General features: G+C 39.4%; 1 protein-coding gene across 1 annotated transcript in view; it reads right to left on the bottom strand.

Moving 5' to 3' along the window:
• Positions 1-18,637, bottom strand: part of KCNIP4 (potassium voltage-gated channel interacting protein 4) — a 280,790-nt gene extending 262,153 nt beyond the window's left edge. Inside the window, exon 1 of the mRNA XM_010591388.3 lies at positions 18,526-18,637. Within this exon, the coding sequence (XP_010589690.1) occupies positions 18,526-18,637 (112 nt within the window). The remainder of the gene's footprint in view (positions 1-18,525) is intronic.
• Positions 18,638-27,071: the final 8,434 nt, after the last annotated feature.

The following is a 27,071-nucleotide window of genomic DNA, read 5'->3' as shown; positions in this document are numbered from 1 at the left end:
GCAGAGGATTTTGGGAGAAAAGGCTGGAGCTGTGTAGCTTTCAGTGGGAGTATCAGGGAAGGCCTCGCTAAGGAGAAGACATCTGAATATGTGTACTTACATTGAAGGGTTTCTGTATTTTTTAAAATGAAACCTGCTTTCTGACGTAACTAATTATATGGAAAAGGAACTTTCCTAAACTTTTGCCTGTTTAATAAATGTTTGAATATTGAGGTATATTTTCCATTGCTTTCCCACTCTGTATAATTAGATATGAATTCCTCAGACCCAAGAGAGCCTGAGAGAAAATAAAATAGAACTTAAAAATTCAGCAAAAACGAAGCTGGTATTTATTAGCTTATCCATGGTAATGTTCAAAACACATCACAAAATGTGAATGCAACTGATTATTTTTATGTTTAGGACTATTTACTGAACTGAAATGCTATTCAACTCCATCAAGCCACCTCCCTAACATTCTACCACAGATCATAAAAAAAAAAAAAAAAAAACTATTTTGTGTAGAAAGGCCCAATTCCTGAGAGTTTGAAAGAAGCTTACGGTTTTGAGAAATGAACACGCTGATCTTCAGTAAAAAATGAAAGTCTCCAAAACTGAGCAGAAGTAAAGTTAAAAATGCCACAGGAAATAAACAAGCAGGGTTTTAAATAAGTGGGAAGTGATGTAAGTATGTCAGGTTTCTATTTGTGTCTCATATGCCTAAATTACTTTGCAATCACCTGGGTGTGCTGTTAAGAATGCAAAATGCTGGGTCTAGTTCCAAGACGAGAGTACAAGCGTCTCTATATGAGAACCAAGTACCCTGGGGATTCTAGTCCCATCGGTTCTCAGATAGAAAACAGTGCCCCTTGAAACGCACTGAAAACAAACAAAAACAGACAAATGCAAAATCCACTTTTATGCAGGGAAATATGAATGAACCATACATGCAACCATGAATATTGCTACCCATTTTGATTAGAAGTGATTTTATAATTAACAATCCAAGTGTGCATTAAGACTAAAACTTCTTATTTGGTGATAGATAAATGAGTAGATAGATAAATAAATAAATAAATAATTTTTTCCTCTTTAAAATGTAGTTCAACTCATCTTTTATCCATTGGTTTGGATTTATTATTAAGTATTAACATTTTTTTTTAAAAACTTAGTTAAAATATTCAAACATTGGAAAAATCACTTAATTTCTCTAACTTCAGTTCATTAATCTATAAAAAGGGGATAAAAATTTCTCTGTCTTCCCTTAAAGTTGTTGCAAAGATGAAAAGGCAATATATGGTTGAGTGATTTGTAAATAATAAAAAAAACATACCAATATGTTATTATTCCAATTTTGAATTATTATTCATATTATTCAGGAATTTGATTTTTCTGTTTAGGGGACTCTACGACTTTGCTGTGCACATCTCTTCAGTTCAGACAATGGAGACATTGATCAAATTCTGTATGCTCTATGAAAGGTGCTATATGTTCTATGAATAAAAAAAAAAATAGAGGGTTCTTTCTGTGCTCAAGAAGCTTGTGCTATATAAGTGGCACTTCAACAAACATACTGGAAACACAGTAAAAAGAAAATAAAAGAGTGGATATCATGCTAGATAGATCACAAGAAAAGAGGAAGTCAAAGAAATAAAGGTTTGATTTTAAAGATAGCCTAAGCTCAGATGGATGGAGGAGAATAGGCAGGTAATTTCTAGGCAGGTTGAGGCATGGTGTCTGCTCTGGGGGGGAATGGAAGCTGATTACCTGCCCTGGGTAAATAGCTCATGAGCATGGTTGTTCTGTTTCTTTAACATGGGCAAAGTTGTGTGCCAACTTCCCAGTTATGCTCTTTGGTAAAAAGGTAGAGATAATATGGTTTTGAACGTTTATATATATATACATCTATATATATATATATGAAACCCAGTGTAGAAACCCTGGTGCTGTAATTGTTAAGAGCTAAGGCTGCTAACCAAAAGGTCCACAGTTTGAATCCACCAGGCGCTCCTTGGAAACTCTATGGTATGCTTCTACTCTGTCCTATAGGGTTGCTATGAGTTGGAATTGACTTGATGGCAATGGGGTTTTATACATACGTATATATAAAATGTGTATTATTATATACTACTAAAAAGTGCAGTTTATTAAGCATTATTTATTTTCTAGGGCTTATAAATATCTTGCATGCTTATATATGGGGGCTCTGGTGGTATAGTTAAGAGCTCAGTTGCTAAACAAAAGGTCAGCAGTTCAAATCCACCAGCCGCCCCTTGGAAACCTACAGGGCTGCTCTACCCTGTCCTACAAGGTCACAGTCAGTGAGAATTGACTCGACTGCAAAGGGTTTTGGGGCTTATGTTTGTAATGTCCTCAGCCCCTAGTCCTTACAGCAACCCAGTGAAGGAGGTTTGTTTCTATTTGACAAAACAGAAGCTTGAGCTTTAAAGGAATGAAATAATTTGCCCAAGATCACCCATCTTGTAAATAATCGAACAAGAATTCAAACCCCTGCTTGACTTAGTACACCACCCATTTATGGGAGTGAAAATTAGATATGAATTTAAAGCATGAAGGTAAAAGCATACCCCAGCCATGGTTAAAATACACATATCAGATGGTTTATTACTCTGATGTTATCAACCTATATGGTCATAATCTGCATAATCATTAGAGGAAAAAAAAAGAAAAAAAATTGCTCTGGCAGCGTTCAAAGAAAGTATGGCTGAAATTCAGCAAAATCGATTTAAAAAAATCATTAATTAATTTATTGCTCTGGCCCATATCCACTTCTCTGATTATTTCTGCCAGCTACTTGGGGTTAAGTTTCTGTCACAAAAGCTATCCTGAGCCATTTGTTAAGACTGTTTGTAGCTGACTATGTTTATTTTTCTTAGGCAGTTGTGTTTTTAATATTGACTGTACTTAAAGTGCTTAGTTGCTACCATGAAAAGAAAAATCTTTGCCTAGTTCAAGATATCCGATTTCCTAAGGGTTTGAAGGAAAAACAGAATTAATATGGAATAATTGGTAATGCAGTTAGGTCATGGCCAAGCACAATTTCACGGATCCTAATTCGGACCTATAGAGTAAGGTTTATTTATCATAACATTAGAAAACATTTTGAAAATATTATTCTAATTGGGAGGCAAATTTAATAAATATTTTCTGGTAGAAAATGGATTCAGGAGGAGTGGGGAATCTCTTACTTGTTTACTTTCTTTCAAGACAAACTTTACATAATCCTGTTCAACCAAAGAAAAGATGGAGAGAAGGGAACAAAGATGTAACTAAGTTTAGCTTTTAAACCTCTAGTTGAAATGTGCCTCTACTCTTTCTCAATATAGTTAAGTGTGAAGATAGTCACCCTTCAATCATATTCGGGATTTGAGAGACACAAGAAGAAGAGAAGCATGGAAGGATAGCCAGGGTTAGTCAATTCTGATTCTATATCCCCACCTGTATCTGAGACTGATCTTTGATCAGTACTCTCAGCATCTCAGAATTCTTAACGTGCTTGATACATAAGAAGTCTTTCTGTGAGCTTTCTGTGACTTCGAATGTAATATATAAGCCACGTCCAAGAGTAAAGAACATGGCATCACAAGGAAATCCCACCACTGACACCATTTATAATAAAATGAGTGAGTTCTTGAAGGGCTCCATGACAGCACTGTCATGGCACAAGTTCTCAGCTCACTCCTATCACCTTGAAAATTCTCTCCCCCACCCCCTGCCCTTCTAAGCCTAGGCAAGATTTCTTTAAAGGAGCTGGCAGACTTTCCCTAATTATTCAACAGACAGGAGTTAATTTGATCCCTAAAGGACAGACGTATTCAGGTGCCTCTGGAGTGTAGTGGGAAGGGGAGATTTGTCTTCATTAAAAAAAAATTCTCCACTTGCTGGATAGCCATTGGTAAAAATACTTCCTGTTGTTGTAAAATATGTGTATTTGAAATATGTTAGCTAGGCAGGTCAACTCTGAGCTTTATGAACATCTCGCAACGACAGAATTTCTCTGCTGATGTTGCGTTTTCCTTGAATACACCTATAAAACACTAAGCTATATGTTAGTTTTATTGTTGATGCATCAGAAAAGGGATATAAAACAATACTGAGGCCAGCTTACTATTTTGAGCATTACACTTCTTGCCTGAAATCTTGTTAAGGACTTAGAGCTCTCATGCACAGTTTTAGTGAGGTACATTTCAAAGAGAGCTTTGAATTTTAACTATACAACCTCTACTGTCATGAAGCTATGCATGTGGCTAATTCCCTCTGTGTCTCCTTAAACATTTACAATACCAGGAAGGAGTTAATTCTGACTTTTCACTTAAGCAATGCTTTGGAGGCTCTGATAACTTCAACTTCAATGCGCCACTGATATTTAGGAACTGCTGAACACAGTGAAGACAGATGTGAGATTTCGGTGTCTGTTCAGGTGTCTCAGTTTTCTAATTATTTTTATCATTACCAATTTCCCCCTGTAACGTGTTTAAATTTGGAATTGCATCACCAATTTACCTCACTGCTACCAGGTCTTCAATCTTCTTCTGTTTACTCATTAGAGAGCTTCTGTGACTAATTCATTAATAACTATACATTTACTCCCATGTGAAACAATTCATGTTCCTAATTTCATTCTAATGATTGTCTTCAAAAGTACTTGACCCTAAATATATTATCCAGATTTTACTGATCTAGAGACCAAGTATTTTTCCATCCATCACAGAGACTGAGAAAACAACAATTACAAGGAAGGTTAGAACGGAAAGAATATGAGCTCTAAATTCTGAACACTGTTTGGTTTCAATTCTACTCTTTAGCAGCTCATAAACTAGACAAGTTACTTAGCCTCTTTGAGAAAATTTACTCATCTGTAAAAGGGAAATAAAAAATACCTACCGGACATGTGGCAGAACTGAGTTTAGTACAGTTGCAATGCAAAATAGTCAGCATCAGCATAAAGGAAATTATGTTTTTGGCAGCTCTGTTCATAACGTTTTGGGTTAATCCTACCAGTCATTACTGGGAAGACTGAAGTAATCATTAGGGAATCATCTAATGAACGTGTATCAGAGGTGCCTCCAAAGACAGGCATGGAGATTTGCTTCAAAAGGTCACAGTTGGAATTGCATCATGGAGCAGTTCTACTCTGCACACATGGCGTCACCATGAGTCAGAATCCACTCGATGGCAATTAACAACAACCATATGTACCAGGTGCGTGTCTTGCTTGAAAATCATCCTATGAAGTTGACATTATGATGATTTCCATTTTATGCGAAAGGAAACTAAGGTTCAGAGAGGTTTGGTGATTTGCAAAGATCCACAACTAGTAGGTTTCAGGGCCAGAATCTGACCTAAATCTAACTTCAAAGCTCAGTGCCTCCTAACCTCTGTGCTTTTCTGCCTCTACAACCAAGCTATATAATTAATTCACAAAGGGACTCTGGGTAGGTCATCAATTTACCATGACCTATAAGGAAATTTGGTTGGATGGGTTTCCATATCTTCCTACTCAAAATATCTATGATTCTTGGTTCCAGACTTTGTAACATGACTGAGAGGTCCCCACACTTCTACTTGAGATGAACATGTACATACAGGTAAGAAGAGACATTACTCTCCCTCCTTGCTGCTTAAATGTATCTAAGTAAAACACAACTAATAGGAAGGCAAAGGAAATATTCATTCAAATGTGTATATTAGCAATTTTCAGCATTTCAGTTTTTTTACTAAAGCCATAAAAAAAAACAGACCTAGAAATTACTTCATCTAGTGAAAAACTGTGTCATTGTTTTCTTTCAATAAATAATTTGATGGTTGAGATGGGTGTGATGATTGATAGACGGTTGAGCCTTCTTCAAAAAAGGAACCCATCCTCCCTGGCAAGAAAGAAGAACTAGGAAGAACATCTTCAAGGAGCATATCTGCACAAAATTAAAATTCCTAAGGTTGGTTTAAAAGGCATTAGAAGTTCAGTCCCTTAACATGGTTTTTTGAAGTCACCAACACCCATTAACATTGAGCTTGCCAACTTAGTCTTTAGGGCTCATCTTGAAATGCCCTGGATCAGCAATATATAGTAGGAGTGTAGTGAGCACAAATCCCTGGGCACTCCCCACGTTACAATGGATCGGTAATTTGCTCAACCCCTTTGGAAAGCAACTTAAACTCATTGCCATCGAGTCAATGCTGACTCATAGTGACCTCACGGGGCAGAGTAGAATTGCCTCATAGGGTTTCCAAGGCTGTAATCTTTATGGAAGCTGACTACCACATCTTTCTCCTGCAAAGCAACTGGTGGGATCAAACAGCCGACCTTTCTGTTAGCAGTGGAGCACTTAACCACTGCACTACCAGGGCTCCTTGAAAGCAATTTGATCTTATGTATAGATCAAGAGATTTGAAACTGTTTAATTTCTTGTCCCATTAATTCTTCTTCCAATACTCTGTTCTAAGGATATAATTCTAAATACACAAATAACTTCATACACAAAGATTTCATTACAGGATTTTTTGAAATACTGAAAAAAAGCTGGAATTAACTTCCAAACCTGTTGTTGGGTCAATTTTGACACAAAGTAACCCCATAGGAAGGGTAGAACTGCCAAGTAGTTTCCTAGGCTAAAATCTTTGCAGGAGATGACTGCCAGGTCTTTTCTTCCATGGCACCACTGGTGAGTTTGAAACATCAAACTTTTTGTTGGCAGCCGAGTATTTAATCATTGTACCACCAGAGCTCCTTATGTTAATTATAGCACCAATATTTATAGAATATAATGTAGGCATTAAACCATTTATGAAAGATCTGTAATCTAATTAAAAATACTTAGGCTCTAATGTTGAATTCCAAGCTATATAAAATTTCATAATATACATACAGTATTATGTGCATTTAAAAAGGCAATATCTACATATATACATATAGAGAAAACAAAGTAAATAAATAAAAATGTTAGCAGTGGCTATTCTTCAAATGATAGGACTATGGGTATTTTCTTCATATTTCTTTTTTTTATATATCTATAAACTTTTTATATAAAAAAAATTTTTTTTTTTATAAACTTTTTAAGGACTGTTTTTTTTTGTTTACTACTTTTGCAATAGAGAAATATTCTCCTTCCCAACAGTCAATGGTACTTGCTTTCTAACACTATAATGTCCTCAAACTAAAATTCAGTCTTCTGATTTTGAATATGTATAAAAAGCCTACAAATTGCATTTGATAATACCTTAAACCAGTGATTCTCAATCCAGAGGTAATTTTGCTTCCACCTTTCCCAAGGGGACATATGGTCATATTGGGAGACATTTTTGGTAGTCACAACTGGGGGAAAGTGCTACTGGCATTTAGTGGGTAGAAGCCAGGGATGCTGCCAAACATCCTACAATCTAAAGTGCAATCCCTCACACCAAGGAATTATCCAGATGAGACATTAATAGTGCTAAGATTGAGAAACCCTGCAGAAGACAAAATACTTACAAATTATATTAATTCAAGACTGCCATGGAAAAGTTTATTGCCAGAGCCTCTAAATAAGCTTGCTTATCCATTATCGGGAGACCTGGTGGCCCAGTGGGTAAGAGCTCAGCTGCTAACTGAAAGGTCAGCAGTTCGAATTCACCAGCCGCTCCCTTGAAACTGTATGGGTTAGTTCTACTCGGTCCTCTAGGGGTCGCTATGAGTCGGAATCGACTCAACGGCAATGGGTTTGGTTTTTGGTTTATGCATTTTCTATGGAGCTCTGGTGGCACAGTGATTTAGCACTCGACTGCTAACTGAAAGGTCTGCAATTCTAACCCACCAGCAGCTCTGTGGGAGAAAGATGTGACAATTTGCTTCAGTAAAGATTATAACCTTGGAAACTATGGGGCAGTTCTACTCTGTCCTATAGGATCACTATGAGTTGAAATCGACTTGAAGGCAACAGGATATCCACTATATACCCATTCATCCAGCCACCCATTCTCACAAGGCACCAGGAATATAGAGATAAATGCTCGATCTATGTGGTGCTTGACATTCAAAGAAAGAGAAAGACAGAAATCCAGCATTTAATGTACTATGAAGTGCTATGAGAGAGTGCTTTCGGATAACAGAAATGGGCACTTACTCCCATGTGGTTGTTCAAAGGAGGCTTCCTGGAACATATTGCTAGCAAAGGAGTTGAGCTTAAAGGATGAGAAAGAGTTAATGATTGAAGAATAATAGGGACTGTATTCTGGATCAAGGGGCATTTGTACAGAGCACTAGCAAAGACAAGAAGCCTAAGAAAGCAGGGAATGCTTGGGAAACAACAAGTAGCTTGATAACAATGGGGTATAAAATGGGCCAAGGTGAAGGTGGGGAAGAGGCTGAGGGAGCAGGGCCAGAACATCTTTGTCTGCTGAGGAAGATAAGAAATGCATCTCAGAAGAGAAAGAATATGAACTGAGAGTTGAGAGCCCAGCGATCTGTGTTCTATAAATTATCTGGGTGGTTCTAATGCATGCTAATGTTTGAAGACCACTGGTGTAACTCAGAGAATTTGTACATGGGATGTGTTATCCTATCCAAACATAATTACAAGAAATGAATTGATTGAGTTCTTATTTTGTGTCAGGCACAGAGCTAGATATTTCACTTATATTTTTCATTCTCTTCAATTTAGAAAGTTTGAGGTTATTAACTGCATTTTGCAAATGAGGAAAGGGAGGATCAGAAGGTTAAGTAATTACTCCAAGGTTACTGAATTAGGATTTAAACCCAGACCTCTCTGCTATACCACCTGTACTCAGTCCTCCTCCTCATACTCCGCCCTCTCCTTTATTGTGTGTGAGAAAGAGAAAAGCAGCAACTGGGAGCTGATCTGGTACTATCAGCTAGGCCTTGGTGTTCTCTTGCTCAAGATAAATAATTTCACAGAACATCAATATCAGACAGGACCACTCTGTGCCGTTACTGATCAAGATAAAAACAAGACCACAAAAACACAAAACAGGAAATTTGTCTAAACCAAGTGGCCAGACATCTCCCTAAAATGGCTAATGTGAATAACTCATGCTTCTTTACCAATGACATCTTTAGCCTTTGTCTAATCTTCATTCTTTCTAGATAAGATGTATTAAGATACCCAGTCTTAAAATTATACCTTCTTTCTGATAACATCCAATCCAGGGCAAAGCCCTGCTTCCTTAAACTTTTTTCACAATCACTGCTATGGATTGAATCGTGTACCCCAAAAATGTGTGTTGACTTGGCTAGGCCATGATTCCCAGTATTGTGTGATTGTCCACTATTTTATCATCTGATGTGATTTTCCTATGCGTTGTAAATCTACCTTTATGATGTTAGTGAGGCAGGATTAGAGGCAGTTATGTTAATGAGGCAGGACTCAATCTACAAGATTAGATTGTACCTTGAGTCAATCTCCTTTGAGATAAGAATGAAGAACAAGGAGTTCCTCCTTTAGACCCAGGGTCCCTGTGCTGAGAAGCTCCTTGAGCAGGGTAACATTGATGACAAGGGCCTTGCCCCAGAGCTAACAGGAAGAGAAAGCCTTCCCCTGGAGCTGGCTCTCTGAATTTGAACTTCTAGCCTCCTAGACTGTGAGAGAATAAACTTATCTTTGTTAAAGCCATCCACTTGTGGTATTCTGTTGTAGCAGTACTAGATAACTAAGACAATCACCTAACCCAAGTTCAAATTCAATGATAAGGATTTGCTGGCACCATCTTCATACATTCCTACATTTCACATTCTGATTATTAATGGATGTTTGCAGTTCTTCTCATTTTGAGTTGTGCCACATCACAAATGAAGGACCCAATGTGTTCATTGTCAAAAAGGACATATGAAGAATTATCCTGAAATACTGTGCATTAGTGATAGGATAATATCCATATGCCTATAAAGACCGGTTAGTATGACTATTATGCAAATTTACATACCAACCACTAATGACAAAGGTGAGGAAACTGAAGATTTTTACTAACTTCTGCAGTCTGAAATTGATCAAACATGCAATCAAGATGCATTGATAATTAGTGGTGATTGGAATGCAAAAGATGGAGACAAAGAAGGATCAGTAATTGGAAAATAAGGCCTTGGTGATAGAAATGATGTCAGAGATAGCAGGATAGAATTTTCATGACCAACAACCTATACACTGGAAATACCTTTTTTAACAACATAAATGACAACTACACATGTGAACTATGCTGGATGGAATACACAGGAATCAAATCAACTACATCCATGGAAAGAGATGATGGAGAAGCACTATATCATCAGTCAAAATAATGCCAGGGGCCAGCTGTGGAACTGCCCATCAATTGCTCATATGCAAGTTCAAGTTGAAACTGAAGAAAATTAGAACAAGTCCACAAGAGCCAAAGTACACCCTTGAGTATATCCCCCCTCAATTTAGACAATTTGAAGAACAAATTTGATGCATGGAGCACTAATGAGCAAAGACCAGACAAGTTGTGGGATGATATCAAGGACTTCCTATATGAACAAAGCAAAAGACCACTAAAAAGAAAGAAAGAAAGAAAAAAAAGACTTTTGATCTCTCAACTCTTAATCTTGCAAATGCCACCGTCTTCATGCAGCCTTCCCTGAAGGAAATCTTCCAGCTGGATGTAATGGCTTTGCTCTTTGAATTTTCTAAAGGCCTTGGTTCCAGTCACCAGACATCTTTTAATCTTGGATTGGTCATTCATGAGCTGCTTCGCCTCAACCCAGTTTGCAAACTTTTTAAGGACAGCAAAATGTCCACTGTCCTCTACAAACCCCTTCATACAGTAGGTGCTTGTCTTAGTCATCTAGTGCTGCTATAACAGGAATACCACAAGTGGATGGCTTTAACAAAGAGAAGTTTATTCTCTCACAGTCCAGTAGGCTAGAAGTCCAAATTCAGGGTGCCAGATCCAGGAAAAGGCTTTCTCTCTCTGTTGGCTCAGGAGGAAGGTCCTTGTGGTGCATGAGTCTTTCCTTGGTATAGGAGCATCTCAGAGCAGGAACCTCAGGTCCAAAGGACACACTCTGCTCCCAGTGCTGCTTTCTTGGTGGTATGAGGTCCCCGTGTCTCTCTGCTTGCTTCTCTCTTTTCTATCTCAAGAGAGATTGGCTTAAGACACTATCTAATATTAGATCTCATCAATATAACAGCCACTAATCCATCTCATTACATCATAGTGATAGGATTTACAACACATAGGGAAATCACATCAGGTGACAAAATGGTAGACAATCACACAATACTGGGAATCATGACCTAGCCAAGTTGACAGATATTTTGGGAGGACACAGTTCAATCTGTGACAGTACTTCATAAGTATTTGTTAAATTTCACTCATAAATTTAAGTTTTTGTTTGTTTGCTTTGTTTTCAGTTATGGAATTGAAAAAGCTGCATCCCAGCTTAGATGGGCCTTGGTTTGGCTGGGATGCAGCACTTTCAATTCCATAACTGAAAACAAAGCAAACAAACAAAAACTGGGTGTCTCTACTGACTTAACTTCTCAGGGCCTAATGGGTCTAATGCACACCAGCCCCATATACCTTTGCTGTAAGGATATCTCCACTTTGTGGGGGGATTTTGTTATGAAATCTCACAGTGAAAATTAAAAAAAAAAAAAAAAAGAATGTTAATCAACTAATAAACCATTTTCAGGCTATCATGGTAACTTGGAAGTGGCACTGGAGGCCCTCAGTTATGTGATAAATGGACAGACACTATTACTGCATGAGAGTACATGGCATTTACATCATAATTTTTTTAGCATCTTCATATAGCAAGCACTGTGCTGGACAGTAAGGATAATTACAAAATCAAGGAGAAAGAATTCTATTGTGACGTATTTTGTTTGTTGTCCCAGGAATTTCACATCGTGTACCACTGCCTACATTTGCACATGCTGGTACCTCACCCAGTACCTTGCATGTAGCATTGCCTAAACACCTTCCACAGATATTGATAAACTTCTCTTCAACCATAAAAACTCAGCCTAAAGATCACCTTCTCCAAGTAGTTGTCTCTGATTGCTTCCGTGTTCTTCTCTTGGGCTTAATTACTTACCACCTTCTATGCATTGGATTTGCTTGTATTGATCTATATACCAATTCCATTTTTATTTAATTTGTATTTCCCTTCTCCTTATACAACTGTGAGTTTTTTGAGGGCAGGGATCATGCTTAATTTATCTTTGCATCTGTGGGGCCTATAACAGTCCCTGACACATGGTAAAAAATTAAGAAGTATTTATTAAAAAAGTAAGCCATTGCTGGGATACAACTGACAAGTATTGGTACCATTGATGCTAATGTTGGGCACATGAGAGTTCACTGCTATACTGTTCTGTGCTGTTGTTGTTATTAGGTGCCTTTGAGTCAGTTCTGAATCATAGTGACCCCATGTACAACAGAACAAAACACTGCCCAGTCCTCACAATTTTTGCTGTGTTACAGCCATTGTGTCAATACATCTCATTGAGGGTCTTCCTCTTTTTTTTGCTCAGCCTCTACTTTACCAAGCATGAAGTCCTACTCCAGGGACTGGTCCCTCCTGACAACGTGTTTAAAGTACATAAGATGAAGTCTCATCATCCTCGCTTATAAGGAGCATTCTGGCTGTACTTCCAAGACAGGCTTGTTCTTTCTTTTGGCAGCCCATGGTATATTAAATATTCTTCACCAACACTATAATTCAAAGACATTAACTCTTCTTTAGTCTTCCTTATTTATTGTCCAGCTTTCACATGCTTATAAGGGTATTGAAAATATCATGGCTTGGGTCAGGTGAACCTTAGCCTCAAGGTGACATCTTTACTTTTTAACCCTTTAAAAAGGTCTTTTGCAGCAGATTTGCCCATTCGCTTGATTTCTTGACTGCTGCTTCCATGGGCGTTGATTGTGGATCCAAGTAAAATGAAATTCTTGACAATTTCAATCTTTTCTCTGTTTATCATGATGTTGCTTATCGGTCCAGTTGTGAGAATTTTTGTTTTCTTTACATAGAGGTGTAATCCACACTGAAGGCTGTGGTCTTTAATCTTCATCAGTACATGCTTCAAGTCCTCTTCATTTTCAGCGAGCATGGCGGTGTCATCCACATATTGCAGGTTGTCAATGAGTCTTCCTCCAATTCTGATATGGTGTTCTTCTTTATATGGTCCAGCTTCTTAGATTATTTGCTCAGCATACAGACTGAATAAGTATGGTTAAATGTTACAACCTTGATGCACACCTTTCTTGATTTTAAACAGGCAGTGTCCCCTTGTTCTGTTAGAATGACTGCCTCTTAGTCTATGTACAGGTTCCGCATGAGCATATTTAAGTGTTCTGGGATTTCCATTCTTCACAATATTATGTATTATTCTATATATTATACAATAATACTATTCTATATACTTAGTTTCATGGGTAAAACTTTCCTAGATGAAACTTAAAAATAATTGAAGATCTTCCCAAGATGTCAGATACATCTCTCAGCATTTTTAAGTTCACAGCATGAATGGAGTTATCATAACTAGGTATACAACCTCAGTGTGCTCCATGTTTTCCTCTTGTCTCATAAGAAAAATATTCAAATCCAAACAATGTTGCCCTGAAGTAAAACACAATGATGCTGCTTCAGAACATGGGCTGGCCAAATATATTAAAAAAAAAATTCCAGAAAAGCTGGAAATTGGTAGCTCACCCAAAGTACTTTATTGAAAAGTGGGCTCTATGGATATTTGCCCTTAGTTCTTTGCACCTGAATTGCTGCAGAAGCATACCTGGTGTCTCTGCTTCCACTCTCTTACCTCTGAACTTACCTTCACCTACTGCCATGGTGAACCATCTAAAACATGGGTCCATCACATTGCTCATTTTTTTCCCCAAAATTGAAGACTTTGAGTTAATGTCTCTTCAGCATTTAGGGAACAAAGATGCACTCCCAGCATCAAACGCCAAGTGACTTTGCCATGTACATGTTCCTTTTCATCTTACTGAGGTCCATGGGTTCCAGCTACACCTGTTTCACTGCCGTTATCCACATAAGCCACCACTGTCAGAGCTTAGCTCTTTTCTTAGACTGGAATGCTTATTCCCCATTCACAAATCTGGGAAATCCTTCTCATACTTCAAGTGTCTTTGATGGTCAATTTTATTTGTCAACTTGCCTAGGCTGTGGTGCCCAGCTGTTTTTCAAACACTAGTACAGATAATTCTAAGAATGTATTTACATGTAATTAACATTTAAATCAGTTGACTTAAGTAAAGCAGATTGTCTTCCATAATGGGAGTCAGCCTCATCTAATCAGTTGAAGGCCTTTGCTCTTGCAAAATCTGAAGTTTCTCAAGGGGGAAGGATTCTGCCTTAAGTGTAACATGTACATCATGCTGGAATTTCTAGCCCATTGCCTGGCCTGCTGATTTCAGACACGAGACTTTGGACTTGCCAACCCCTACAATCATGTGAGCCAATTCCTTAAAATAAATCTCTATATCTATACCTAGAGTAGGCAAAGGTGTAAGATTAGAACTTAATAGTGGTTACCAGAGTGGGAGGAACAGGGAAGGGGAGGATCGTTGTTTAAGTAGCATACAGTCTATGTTTATGGGGATGGAAAATTTGGCAATGCACATGATTTTATTGAATTGTACATGTTAAAAGTGATGACTTGGTAAATGTTGTGCTCTTTATATTTTTACAACAATAAATAAAACTTTCTATCTATCTATCATCTATCCGTGTATCTATCTATCTATTGACGGATCTATCTTTTGTTGGCACTTCTCTGGAGAACTCTGAATAATATAGCCCTGTACAAGTGTTCTTTCTTCATAAAGGCTTCCATTGAGCCCTTTTCAGAACACACCATTTCATTCCTAATTCTATAGGTCATGTCTTAGGCACATGTCCAGCACTTATTTCCCCTGAATGTTTGATAACTCATCTCTCTTACTGGAATATAAGCTATCTCAGGGTACGTTCTTTTTAATACTCATCTTGTACCTTTCCAACACCTCAGTCTAAGCCCAACAGAGTTTCCTGCACACACTTAAAATTCAATAAGACTTACAAAATGTGCCAAATTATGAAACAATGAGATTAATCTTATGAGTATTCTTCCTTGTTTCCCTTATTAGTGAGTGGAGTTGTGCAAATCCTCAAATAATTATATTAAAATTCCATTAGTCATTTTAATTCTCTTTATAAATTGCTTTTGCCTTCTAAACCTTGGATTTCAACTGAAAGAGAATTATTATTTTTAATAGGATTTTATCAAAATCCAAATCTAATTTAAATAGGAGCAGAAATGATTCTTTTAACCCTTTTCTATCCATGGCTAATTCTCACCAGCCAACAGAGACTAAAATTCTAAAGCAATACTGCTTTATCCCAAAATTAATGTAGACTGTCTCATTTGAATAGACTCAGAAATTGCTTCTAAAGCCATCAATATACAAAGTCACACTGGAGGAAGTACTGTATGGTGGTATCATTGAAGTACCGTTGTCTGCTGAGAACAGCTTATAAGTTCAATGCTGTCTAAAAGAAGATCAAGTTTATGCTCTGGGGCTCATCATCCACTCCTCTACCAACCGAAGTGCTAACTCCACGATCATACTCTGGGCCACATTTTCAAAATGGTGAAGTCTCAGTGAATAGGTTAGCAGTCTCCACTGGGGTAACCTTCCCCTGCTTCAGCCTTTTTATCACCTGCAGCTAGAAACAACAAAAAACAAACAACCAAATCCATTACCACTGAGTCAATTCCAACTCATAGCAACCCTATAGGGCAGAGTAGAATGACTCCGTAGGGTTTCCAAGGAGCAGCTGGTGGATTTGAACTAACAGCCTTTTGATTAGCAGCTGAGCTATTAACCACTGTGCCACCAGGGCTGCAGAAAGAACAAAGGCTCTGATAATCAAATATTTTTGTTGCTTGCACTTTATCAGCCTTTTTTGTTGCCCCTTCACTTGGCTGGTGATCAGAAAGCCTAGGTTCTGTTTCTGCTTAGACACTACCACAGTCTGGGAAGACACAGGCAAAAGGCCCAGGTCAGAATTCTCATGCTGTTGTTGGGTCTCCATGATGGGCTTTACTTGGTCTGGCCATTTACTGTCATTGAATACTCATTGAGTACATTGAGTTATAGGTGACCGAAGACTAAAATTAAATAAAAAATTAACAAAAATTATTGTATCATTTTATTTCCCTCAGGTATCTCACAGGGTGTTAATGGCCAGTTCAGGACAAGAGCTAAGAATTCAGGAAAGCCCTTATATACATTTTCATACATTCCCTTTCCCAATATTAGGGAAGAAGAATAAAAGAATAGTCTGTTGTGGCAGAGAAAGCACTCTGGTTCTTGTTTTGGTCCTGTCTTTGCTCCCAGTTAGTTTTCCCTTCTGATAAATCAGTTAACCTCTCTGGTCTCAGCTGTCTCCTATGTAAAATGAGAGAGTTGGACTAGATCAGCATTTCCTAAGATGTGTTGAAGAACAAAAGAGGACATAGGGGTTACATCTCATATACTGTAAGCTCCGCCCTTGCATTTTAGCACGATGAAGTCTTCTACATTCAGTCCAAAGTTTGCCAAGCTTACTGGACATTGCGCTTAATATCTATAAATACGTATGTACATCTATATGCACATATGCACTGTCTAGAAATACAGATGAAGATATGGCTATGAATACGGAAGAACCTTTGAAATCGCTTAAAATTCTGTGATTTTAGGTGGGGAGAGTAAAGTTTACAATTCTACTCTTTATATTTCTGGAAACTCAAATTTGAAGTTTTCTATCTGACCCTTCCAACTTTGAGCGACATAAAACAGAGGTTACACAATAAAAGTAAGGTCACTGGCAAGGGTCTTGAATTTGGGACTTTGGACCTGAAATTTCTACATTATCAACATTGGCAATAACAGAACTACATGCTATTTCACAGCACCATGAAAGCTGACTTCCTCAAATACCCCCATGGGAGTTCTCCTTTGGAGATTGCTTCACCTATTTCTGAAACCAAGCCACCTTGAATATTGCATGCTGAATGGGGGGCAATGGCTTGACTAAGGCCAGAGAACAAAAATAATACAGTGACAAAATGAAATGGAAGCATATCTATTTCTATCACATAAATTGTTTGCTTTTTATTAAGACAAGGCATTGAGGCAGAAATCTCAAAAAAAAATGTTAGATTGTTGAGTAACAATCGAAGATGTTTGCTTATACATTGTTTTCCTTTCAGGGGTTAAATTAAATTACTGTGTAATATGAGAAAAGAAAGAAACTGATTTCTGAGGTTTTATTTAGTCCTGTTACATTATTCTCATGTGTGCCTAAGCAGAACTTGTCACAGATTGAGCGTGAGGTGAAGAAGATATGAGAATTTGGTAAGAATTTAATTTATGTCCTTATACTGGTCTACATAGTTTGAACGTAATAAACTTACTTTGTAGGAAAAAGGCCTATCTAAAGATACACTGGCTATTATTAACAGGAACAACCTGAATACCGGATGTACTTTGGGATGATGTCATATTAGCTACCAGGTCTTAGCTCTTGTAGTTACGAAGATTACAAAGGCAGAGGCAGGTTTCAATATTGCTATCTCTCCACATCATATACAATGCAAGAAGTGGATATTCATAACTTTGCATTAAACAATCATATTACTATCCAGAAGGAATATTAGCAAATGTTTCAGGAACTCCATTCTTGGGAAGAAAGGAAATCTTGGATACAGAATTGACATCAAATGATTAAGGCTTAAAACACATTATTTAAGTTTTAAAGTATGTTATTTCAGTAGGAGCCTCATTCCATGAAATAACTGTTCGAGCAAAGTTAATCAACTTTTTTACTCTTCAATCTTTGACTATTAAAATTGATTTTGGGTAGCAAAAGTAAAATTTATACTAGGAGGGTCAAATATTTATTGACAGCAACAGGGCTATCCTGCGAATATGGGTGGGTTCCACTCAGAAGACACATGAGCAAAGTGGCTCACTGGAGAATGCAAAAGAAACACTTCTGCAAATTAAGTGTTCAAAGCACATTTTCGCTAAGTACTCATTAACTCAATTTTAAACCAAAAGCTTACCCATTTTATATCATAATCAACAACCCAGATCCACCCCCACACCTCCTAACTCCTGAGGCACACATAGCTGTTTTCCTCACAAATCAGGATACTCCTCTCAGGACTGAATGACTAATGACGTTAAAGCTTGATAGCCAACGCGAACTTGACAACCAAAACACTACCTGTATTATCATCCCATAGTAGAGTCCTAATTGGAAATATATCTAACCCACAGAATCACTGTGAACTCAGACTGCGTTCAAACAGAAAGCTGATGGTACAACACCCCTTCCCTCCACATGTCAAATATCTGAGAAAACAGAAAGAATTGTCCAGTCGCTAGGCTGCTCTGTGTCAAGCATGCATATCTTAAAACTTTGATTTGGGGTATTAAGCCTCCTCAACTCCTACAGCGTCTGTATTCAGTACTGAACCAGCCCTGAACAACGGCACAGACTGGGAGCGACCACTTTACCTTCTGAAAAATCAATCAGTCCCAGCAAATGAAGCAGCTTCAGAGATGCACATATAATCACAACAATACCCACTGTTTGCAGTCCTTCCGACTCCCACTCGAGAGTCAACATCCTCCCAGGCGCCAGAGCATCCCAGCCTCCGGACCCCTTTGGAGCGGAGGGAGTTAATGAGAGAATCCAACGCGAGCAACGTCTGGCTTGGAACAAAGACTTGCAAGGGGGCAAAGTGAGCAGCTCCTAGCAGGCGCAGAGTGCAAAGCAGGCGGGCCCCCGGGGTGAGGACGGACCTCGGCTCAAGTCCAGCCTCTCATACTGGTCCTGGCATTTGCCTGGTGAGGCGCCCCCGCCCCCTAACCACAGCCCACCAGCTTCTGGACTCCGCGCTGCAGCCGACGAGTGCTTGGACTTCACAGCTGCGAGGGAAACATCTGCTGGAGAAGTGGAGACTTTGCTGTGCCGGTGGGAAGAGGGGACACTCCCAGGAAACTTGCCCTGGAGAGCAGGCAGCGCTCCGCGCGCTGAGGCTGAGGCTAGGCAGGGCTGTCTGCTCTCTAGGTTGCTGTGCCTGGGAAGCCTGCGAATGTCCCCTTTTTGCCGGGTAGCAGCTGCTCTCCCCTCACAGAGCTGACTCCGGGCGACAGCTCAGCTCCATCTCTGGACGCTAGGAAATATTAGTTCCTGTGGCTGGTGTCTACAGACAGTCCCCGTGGAAGTTCACGGGCAGATTTATTAAGGGGAGAACCAAAGGAGCAAAGGATGCATGATTCGGTGGCTTTGTCAGCCTTTAGCATCCAAGCCTCCCCTGCTGCCACTCGGCTTTATTGGGGAGCTTTATGAGGGAGATTTAGTCCTTACGTTTTCAAACATGAGCGGAGGGTGAAGCCATGAAAGAGCCCTGATGTTCAGTAACTGCCTCCTAGAGCGTGGGAACCACGCTCATCCTTTAAGGTCTGGGCTTCAGACACTCAAAGTTCCACAAACTTCCCTGATGATAAAAACACCCGGGCTGCTTGTAACAAACTCTCTCTTGTGGAGAGTCTGATTCAGAGGATTCAGGAGTTGGTGTTGTTAAACAAGAAGCCCAGGGGAGTCTTGTCATCAGAGAGGCTTGGGAAGTGCTGGCCCAGAGATCCCACCAGGTGTTACCTTTTCCCAACCAGGCAGGGGAGCCAAAGCTAGCCAAGACTGCACTGGCTAACTCACTCTGCCAGGTAGCTCCACCCCACTGAAGCCCACCCCAACAACAGTGCTGAAGACAGTCAACTGGGACCCTGTATGGGAGAGAGTTTATAACACTTGAAATTTGCTATGAAACATAAGGGGTCTTGAAAAATATCTCAGCCCCTTGTGAGCATATCCAGGCTCTGCTACTTCCTTGCTGTGTGATCTTCTGCAAGGCACTTAATCTCTCTGAAAACAGTTCCTATTCTGTGAAAAAAGGTATGATAATATTTCATTTAAAGCCCTTCATTTGAAGTGCTGTTGCAGGAATTAAGTGTGATAATAGCTAACATTTACTGAGCATTTACTATGTGCTAGCCAATATTACAGTGATTTATTGACAGTTAACTCACCCCATAGGTTTCTGTGGTAGTGTTATGATAATATTCATTTTGTAGGCGAGGGGATGGTAGCATAAAGAGGCTAACTCACTTGTCAAAGTTGTAGGCACAGTGCCTGGTAGGCAATAAGCATTCATTCGTTCATTCTCATTAACATTTCTTACGATGCTACTAGGAGTATTGAATGATCCATGAACAATAAAATGGCAAAAACGCCGAGCTCTACCCTTCAGGGGTTTAACGGTTTAATAAAAGAAGGAGGCATGGAATTGAACGAGACCAGTAAAATGCACCAGCCCTTCAATGGCTGTGCCTACAGGGCACAGTGGGAAGACAAAGGAGGAAAGTGTCAATTCCATCTGGGGAAGGGTTGGTGGTGGTGACAGTTGGGAAACTTTATAGAGGAGGTAACCATCAATAATGGTAGCTTTTGTCATTATTCAAAGTAGTATGTCATACGTAAGCTTTGGGGTAGATTTAAAAAAAAAATGAATTGTTGTTCAGTTGATTTCCATTCATGGTGACCCCATGTGTGTCAAAGTGGAACTGTGCTCCATAGGGTTTTCAAAGGCTGATTTTTTAGAAGTAGGTCACCAGGTCTTTCTTCCAAGTCACCTCTGGGTGGACTCGAATCAACAATCTTTCAGTTAGCAGCCGAGTGCTGAACTGTTTGCACCACCCAGGGGTAGATAAATCCAGGTTAAATCCTGGTTCACTTACTGGCTGTGTGACCATGGTGAAACCACTCCATCTCTGAGTCTTATTTTTCTGCACTTCAAATGGGAGTATGACTGCCTCCTTCTCATGGCTGGTGTGAGAATTAATAGACTGTGGAGAGCTGAGTCCTGTTCCTGGTGTCCCCTGCTCAGCACATGGTAGCTGTTGATTATGATGGAAGTGCTAACTCTTTAAAGGCTCCACTGGGCCTCTGGGGATGAAGTAACTTTGCTGTTCCCTGGATCTGCCACTTCTCCTCTGTGCTCAGGGTTAGTACCAGTACTAGCCTCTTTCCTGGGATGACTTCTGTGATCACCTCAGTACACACAGGGATATTTTTCTCCTCTGGGCACCTGGAATATACTCAGGCCACTAAGTTGGCCCATAAATGAAGTGCCTGTCATTTTAGATAATCTATTTTTGTGACATATTTTTCTGTCTCTCTGCCCAACCATCCAGCCTTCCAAAAATCTTACCTCCAGTTATATCAACAAGCCAGCAGAAGGGAAGCAGGTCTCAGTTGTTAATAGAAAAAGAAAAGGTTTAAGAAGTGATTTGCTGAAATTTCTGCCAAAGTATAGTTATAGGAAGTCAAAAGTAAAAATAAAAATTTACATAAATTAATTAGGTTAGGTCAAATGTAAATGTCTCTTTTAATCCTCCATAATCCTGTCGAGTTGAAAAACTTGACACAGAATTCAAAGGCTGCTTTATTTGGCTCCCAAATTCATGCTTTTCCCTTTCTATCACTCAACAGGTTTCAGCCAATACTTTTCAATGGCTCTCTCAATTTATGTTGTTTTTGTGCGCCCTCGAGTCAATTCGGACTCATAGTGACCCTATAGGACAGAGAAGAAGTGCCCCATAGGGTTTCCTAGGCTGTAATCTTTATGGGAGCAGAGCCACTAGTAGGTTTAAACCACCAAACTTTTGGTTTGCAGCTAAGCGCATAACCATTGGGCAACCAGGACTCTTCTTTTGATTTATAGGATTAGTCAAAGTATTTTAAAATTTGCTACATCTCTTTTTTCAAAAAGAAATGTTCACCATTATTGAAATCCAGGTAAAGACTTAAGGATGTAATTTTTGGTGATTCCAGGCAGGATTTCCCTGCAGGACAATGACATTCCCAGACCATCTGAGAGACTGGCCTTCTCCATGTTGGCTTGGAGGTCCGGCTTTTCCTTGTCTACATCAGTCACCTTTGCTGCCTTAGTTTTCTGAGCCCCTTCTGTTAGCTCTGGCTACAGGACCTTCTGTTTCTCATGAATGCGAGGGGCCCTTTCACATGTCTCTCTACAGCAGAATTTTGTAAGGTAACATGCCGACCCTTCAGTTAGCAGCCATAGCACTTAACCACTACACCACCAGGGTTTCCCTTTTTTTGGTTTTTATAACATCGTCCATAAAAGAGTTTCATGTACAGTGTTGTTGTTGTTAGGTGCTGTCGAGTCAGTTCTGACTTATAGTGACCCTATAGGACAGAGTGAACTATCCCATAGGGTTTCCAAGGAACAGCTGGTGGATTTGAACTTGCCGACCTTTTGGTTAGCAGCTGAGCTCTTAACCACTGCATCAGCAGGGCTCCATGTACAGCAGTTCCCCCTTATCCAAGGGGGATACATTCCAAGACTTCCCATGGATGCCTGAAACTGTGGATAGTGCTGTTCCCTATATATACTATGATTTGTCATATACATACATACATACCTATGACAAAGTTTAATTTATGAATTAGACACAATTAAGAGATTGACAATAATAATAGAATACAACTATTATAACACTATACTGTAATAAAAGTTAAGTGAATGATGGAGCAGGGTGGCATGAGGTTTCATCATGCTATGTACACATTTAACATTTTCAAACCATGGTTGAACATGGGTAACTGAAACCATGAAAAGCAAAACCTCCGATAAGGGAGGTGGGTGCAACTGTCTGTACCAAGCTTTGTCTGAGAGGTCCAGGGAAAGAGGGTACACACGATGGAGGGCTTTTTTCTAGGGCCACCTGAGAAGGACTACTTGGCTGCATACTATTAAAAAAAGAAAAAGGAAAGAAAAAAAAAAAAACTTCAGATGATGGGATGATGGCTTAATCATTTATTTACAGTAACTAGCCCCTACCCAGCTCATAATATTCAAATACACCCTGGTTTTCTCTCCGCATGCTCACCACTTTCTTGACATTATAATGGGTGTCCAGCAAAGGTCTATATTTCATATCAAAGTCAAGGAATACCAAAGGGATACACTAACATTTCCTGTCACCACCCAGTGCTTTCAGGTTAATTCTGACTCACAGTGACCCCATAGGGTTTCCAAGGCTGTAAATATCTACAGAAGCAGACTGCCATATTGTTCTTCTGTGGAGCGATTGGTGGTTTTGAACTGCCAACCTTTCAATCAGCAGTTGATCACTTTAACCATTGTGACACATGAAGGGCTCCTTCATTCCCTGTCCACTTACTCTAAACCAGGCACCATACTGCGTACTTGACATATGTAAACTCATTTACTGTCACCCAAAACCAATGACCTAGGTGCTATTATTCCCTTTTTAAAGAAGAATGAAAACCAAGAACCACTGAGATAAATTATTTTCACAAAGTCACACTCAATAAGTGGCAGTATCAGGATTGGTATTTTTTGCTCCACAAAGGATAGGCACTAATACTTATGGAAAACAGCCCCGCATCAGGCACTATTCTACAATCTTTATGCAAACTGATTAACTTAATCCTTTCAGGTTGTTGTTGGTGTTATTGAGTACCACTGAGTCAATTCCAGCTTCACAGCGATCCCACGTGAGAGAGTAGAACTGTTCCAAAGGGTTTTCTTGGCTGTAATCTTGTGGAAGCAGATTGATAGGTCTGTCTCCCTCAGAGCCACTGGGTAGATCTGTACCGCCAACCTTTCAGTTAGCAGCAGAGGCTGAACCATTTCTCCACCAGGGCTCATAATCCTTTCATAGTTCTCAGATCTATATCACTGCTCTTGTTTCCAGGAGAAAACTGAGGTTTAGAAGGCTGAACAATTGAGGTCTTGTAGATGATACTTAGACAAGTCAAGATTTGAACGTGGCAGTCTGGCACCAGATCTTATACACATCACCGTTCCCTACTTGGCTCTTGGACCTCTTGGTTAGATATTGAGAGATTCTTTAACTGGGGCTCTGCTAAGGGTCTATGAGGAAAATATATTGACAGAAACTCAGGAAAAGAAAAACTCCCCCTGAAGAGTCATGCCCAGATCAATTGCGCAGTCTGTGAATGGACTTTCAAATTTTTTGCAAAGGCACATTGTGATTCTTTAAAAAATCTCAAATGGGATTATTTGCCTGGAATCTGAAATAGATCATCTTCCTCTCTTTGTTGTATCTTATTTTTGCAATTTTACTGGGTGATATTTTCTGGCTAAGAAATATTCCTTCTATTATTGACATAATGGAAGCACAACAATAAAAGTAGCAAGGTTGAGAAAAATGTAAAGTTAGATGTATTTACCTGCCTACTTACTGTCTCTCCAATAATATAGTTTGAATTGCAAGGTATATAAGAACTAATTAAGTCAAATTTAAGATCGTTAATCTATATTTGTATAAACCATTAGAGATCATTAAGAATTCAGATAGCCCAATCTTTTTATTTGCCAGTGTTTCAAAATAGAGGTACAGAGAGTGAAATTGGTTTGTTCAAGGTCATAGAACTTGGGAAGCGGACAAAGTTGGCTTTGAGTCCCCTAAATCTTCACTATCCCTAGTTCATTTAGTACTGGGGAAATCAGGATGGTACATTTAGAAGAGGGAAATTAAAATTTCTACTCTAAGTCAATAGGAGCTAAGAGAAGCCAGCCAACTGGAAGTTCCCACTGGAGAGAGAAGCCTAGTCTGTTGTGTGCTGTGGAGTTGATATTGACACATAGTAACACATGACAGAGTAGAACTGCCCCATAGGGTTTCCTAGGCTGTAATCTAAGTACAGGAGCAGACCGCCAGATCTTTTCTCCCAGGGACATTGGTGGTTTGAACCACCGACCTTCCGGTTAGCAGTTGAGCAGTTAATCATTTTGCCACCAGGGCTGAAGCCTAGTCTAGGTTTTTAAAAGAAGTCAGGAGAGGAGGAGAGACTTTCCCAGGAAGAGAAATGGTCGCACACAAGGTCAGCACCTACAGTGGTGGTAAATCTTGATTTAGGTCTCCCAGAGCCCTGGTGGGTCGATTCAGTGGCAATGGGTTTGGTTTTGGTTTAGAGCTCTGGAGGATCCCTGATGGAGCTTGGCTGCTAAGAAAAAGGTCGGCAGTTGGAATCCACCAGTTGCTCCTTGGAAACCCTACGGGGAAGTTCTACCCTGTCCTATAGGGTCAACTTGATGGCAATGGATTTTGGTTTGCTGGCACACTGGTTAAAGTACTCAGCTGCTAACTGAAACATCTGCTGTTCAAACCCATCAGCTGCACCAAGGGAGGAATATGTGGCAGTCTGCTTCGGTAAAGATTTCAGCCTTGGAAACCCTATGGGGCAGTTCTACTCTGTCCTATAGAGTCACTATGAGTTGGAATCAACTTGACGGCGGTGGGTTTGGTTTGGGTTTGTAGGCAGTAGAGAAAAATGAGATTGCACAGTTGTTGCAAGAAGTTTCCTGAAGTAGGAACTGGGTAGAAGTATTAGCAAGAACTAAGTCTCTTCTAGTTGTAAGATTTTCTCACCAAAATGATGAAAGCTATTCACTCTCAGGAATCCTCTATTCTACCTCCACCCTCACCCCAAGGTACATCACATCCCTCCATCTTGGACTTTATTTCTTTGACAAGATCTGTAAAAGTTCTCCAGGCCAGCTTTCTGTTCAAACATGATGAGACACAAGCGACTTCACTTAGCTGCAGGGCTCATTCTGAAAGGTTAGTAAATGCATCTGGAATGGATTTCTTTAAAATATGTATATTGATGTCCATTAAAGAATTAAGCGTCACGGCCTTCTGGTTTGAGTGCCCTTTTGAATCCATAGACTGATTAGATTTTCAAATAGGGAATGGGGGCAGAGGGGTTCTACCATTAAGAAGCTTCCAGCAATATTGCACTAAAGTATCTATGCCCAAAGTATGTACAGCGTGTAATCGTCGTATAAACAAATAAAGTAGACTATTTGGAGATTCAGCTAGAAATTGTTCATAAGAATATAAACTTTCCCTATAATTATGGCCTTTTTGTTCTCTTTAATTTCCTTTTTATGGACTTTCTGGCTTAAACCAAGTGTTGCTGGGTTCATGAATTTAATCTAGCATACAACATCTGACTTTCACGTACATCTTTTTTATGTGGTATCCCTACAAAAAGTATCTGTCATGTATCAGCACACGGGGTTAGCTTTAGGATAGTGGTCTGCATTGATAATGATAATGATGATCCTATTCCTTATTATGTTGTAATTAAAAACAAACAAAAAAATAACCCATTGCCTGGGAGTTGATTCTGACTCGTAGCAACCCTATAGGACAGAGTAGAACTGCTCCATAGGGTTTTAAGGAGCAGCTGGTGGATTCAAACTGCTGACCTTTTGGTCAGCAACCTGAGCTCTTAACCACTGTGCCACCACGACTCCATGTTATAATTACTGTTACAATAATATTGACATATGGTGGGCTCTGTGCATTACATAGACTATCTCATTAAATGCTCACAACATCCTGATAGGATAGGTGATATCATTAATCCCATTTAACAGATGTGGAAGTTGAGATGCAAGCTTAAGTAACTTGCTCAAGATTACATGTTAGATGTCAAGGACCTGGGACTTGGACTCAGGCATCCCACTCAAATACCAGTGTTCTTGCATTGCTGGGGAGGTATGTATCAAGATCATCAGCTTTATGTTTTGTTTTCATTATGATGTCATTACACAAAGAGAAACAAGATTTAAAATACAAATAACTTCCAGAAAGGTAGCTTGTGGCTGTGACCTCATAAACCAAACCTGTTGCCGTCGAGTTGATTACCAAATGTAAACGTTTAGTATTGGTTTCTTTCCTGAGAACCAGCCAAAGACAGCAATGAAAACAGAGATAAGAAAAAGGAAAGGGCTGGAAAGAGGGGAGAAGAAAGAGAAAAGATGAAGGGAGGAGAGAAGAGAAAAAGAAAAGAGGGAGGGAGAAACTGGAGAAAGAAGAGGAGGGTGAGACTGCCAGTCACTGTGAAAGAGTCAAGAATACAAAGACTCTTGGGCCTTTGAGAATCTCACAGACCACCACAGAAATGGGTCTAAAAC

This window comes from Loxodonta africana, chromosome 5 (assembly GCF_030014295.1).
Source record: "Loxodonta africana isolate mLoxAfr1 chromosome 5, mLoxAfr1.hap2, whole genome shotgun sequence".
NCBI classification, from domain to species: Eukaryota; Metazoa; Chordata; class Mammalia; order Proboscidea; family Elephantidae; genus Loxodonta; species Loxodonta africana.
The sequence above is the reverse complement of the archived record's forward strand: the minus strand, read 5'-3'. Positions and strand labels throughout refer to the sequence as shown.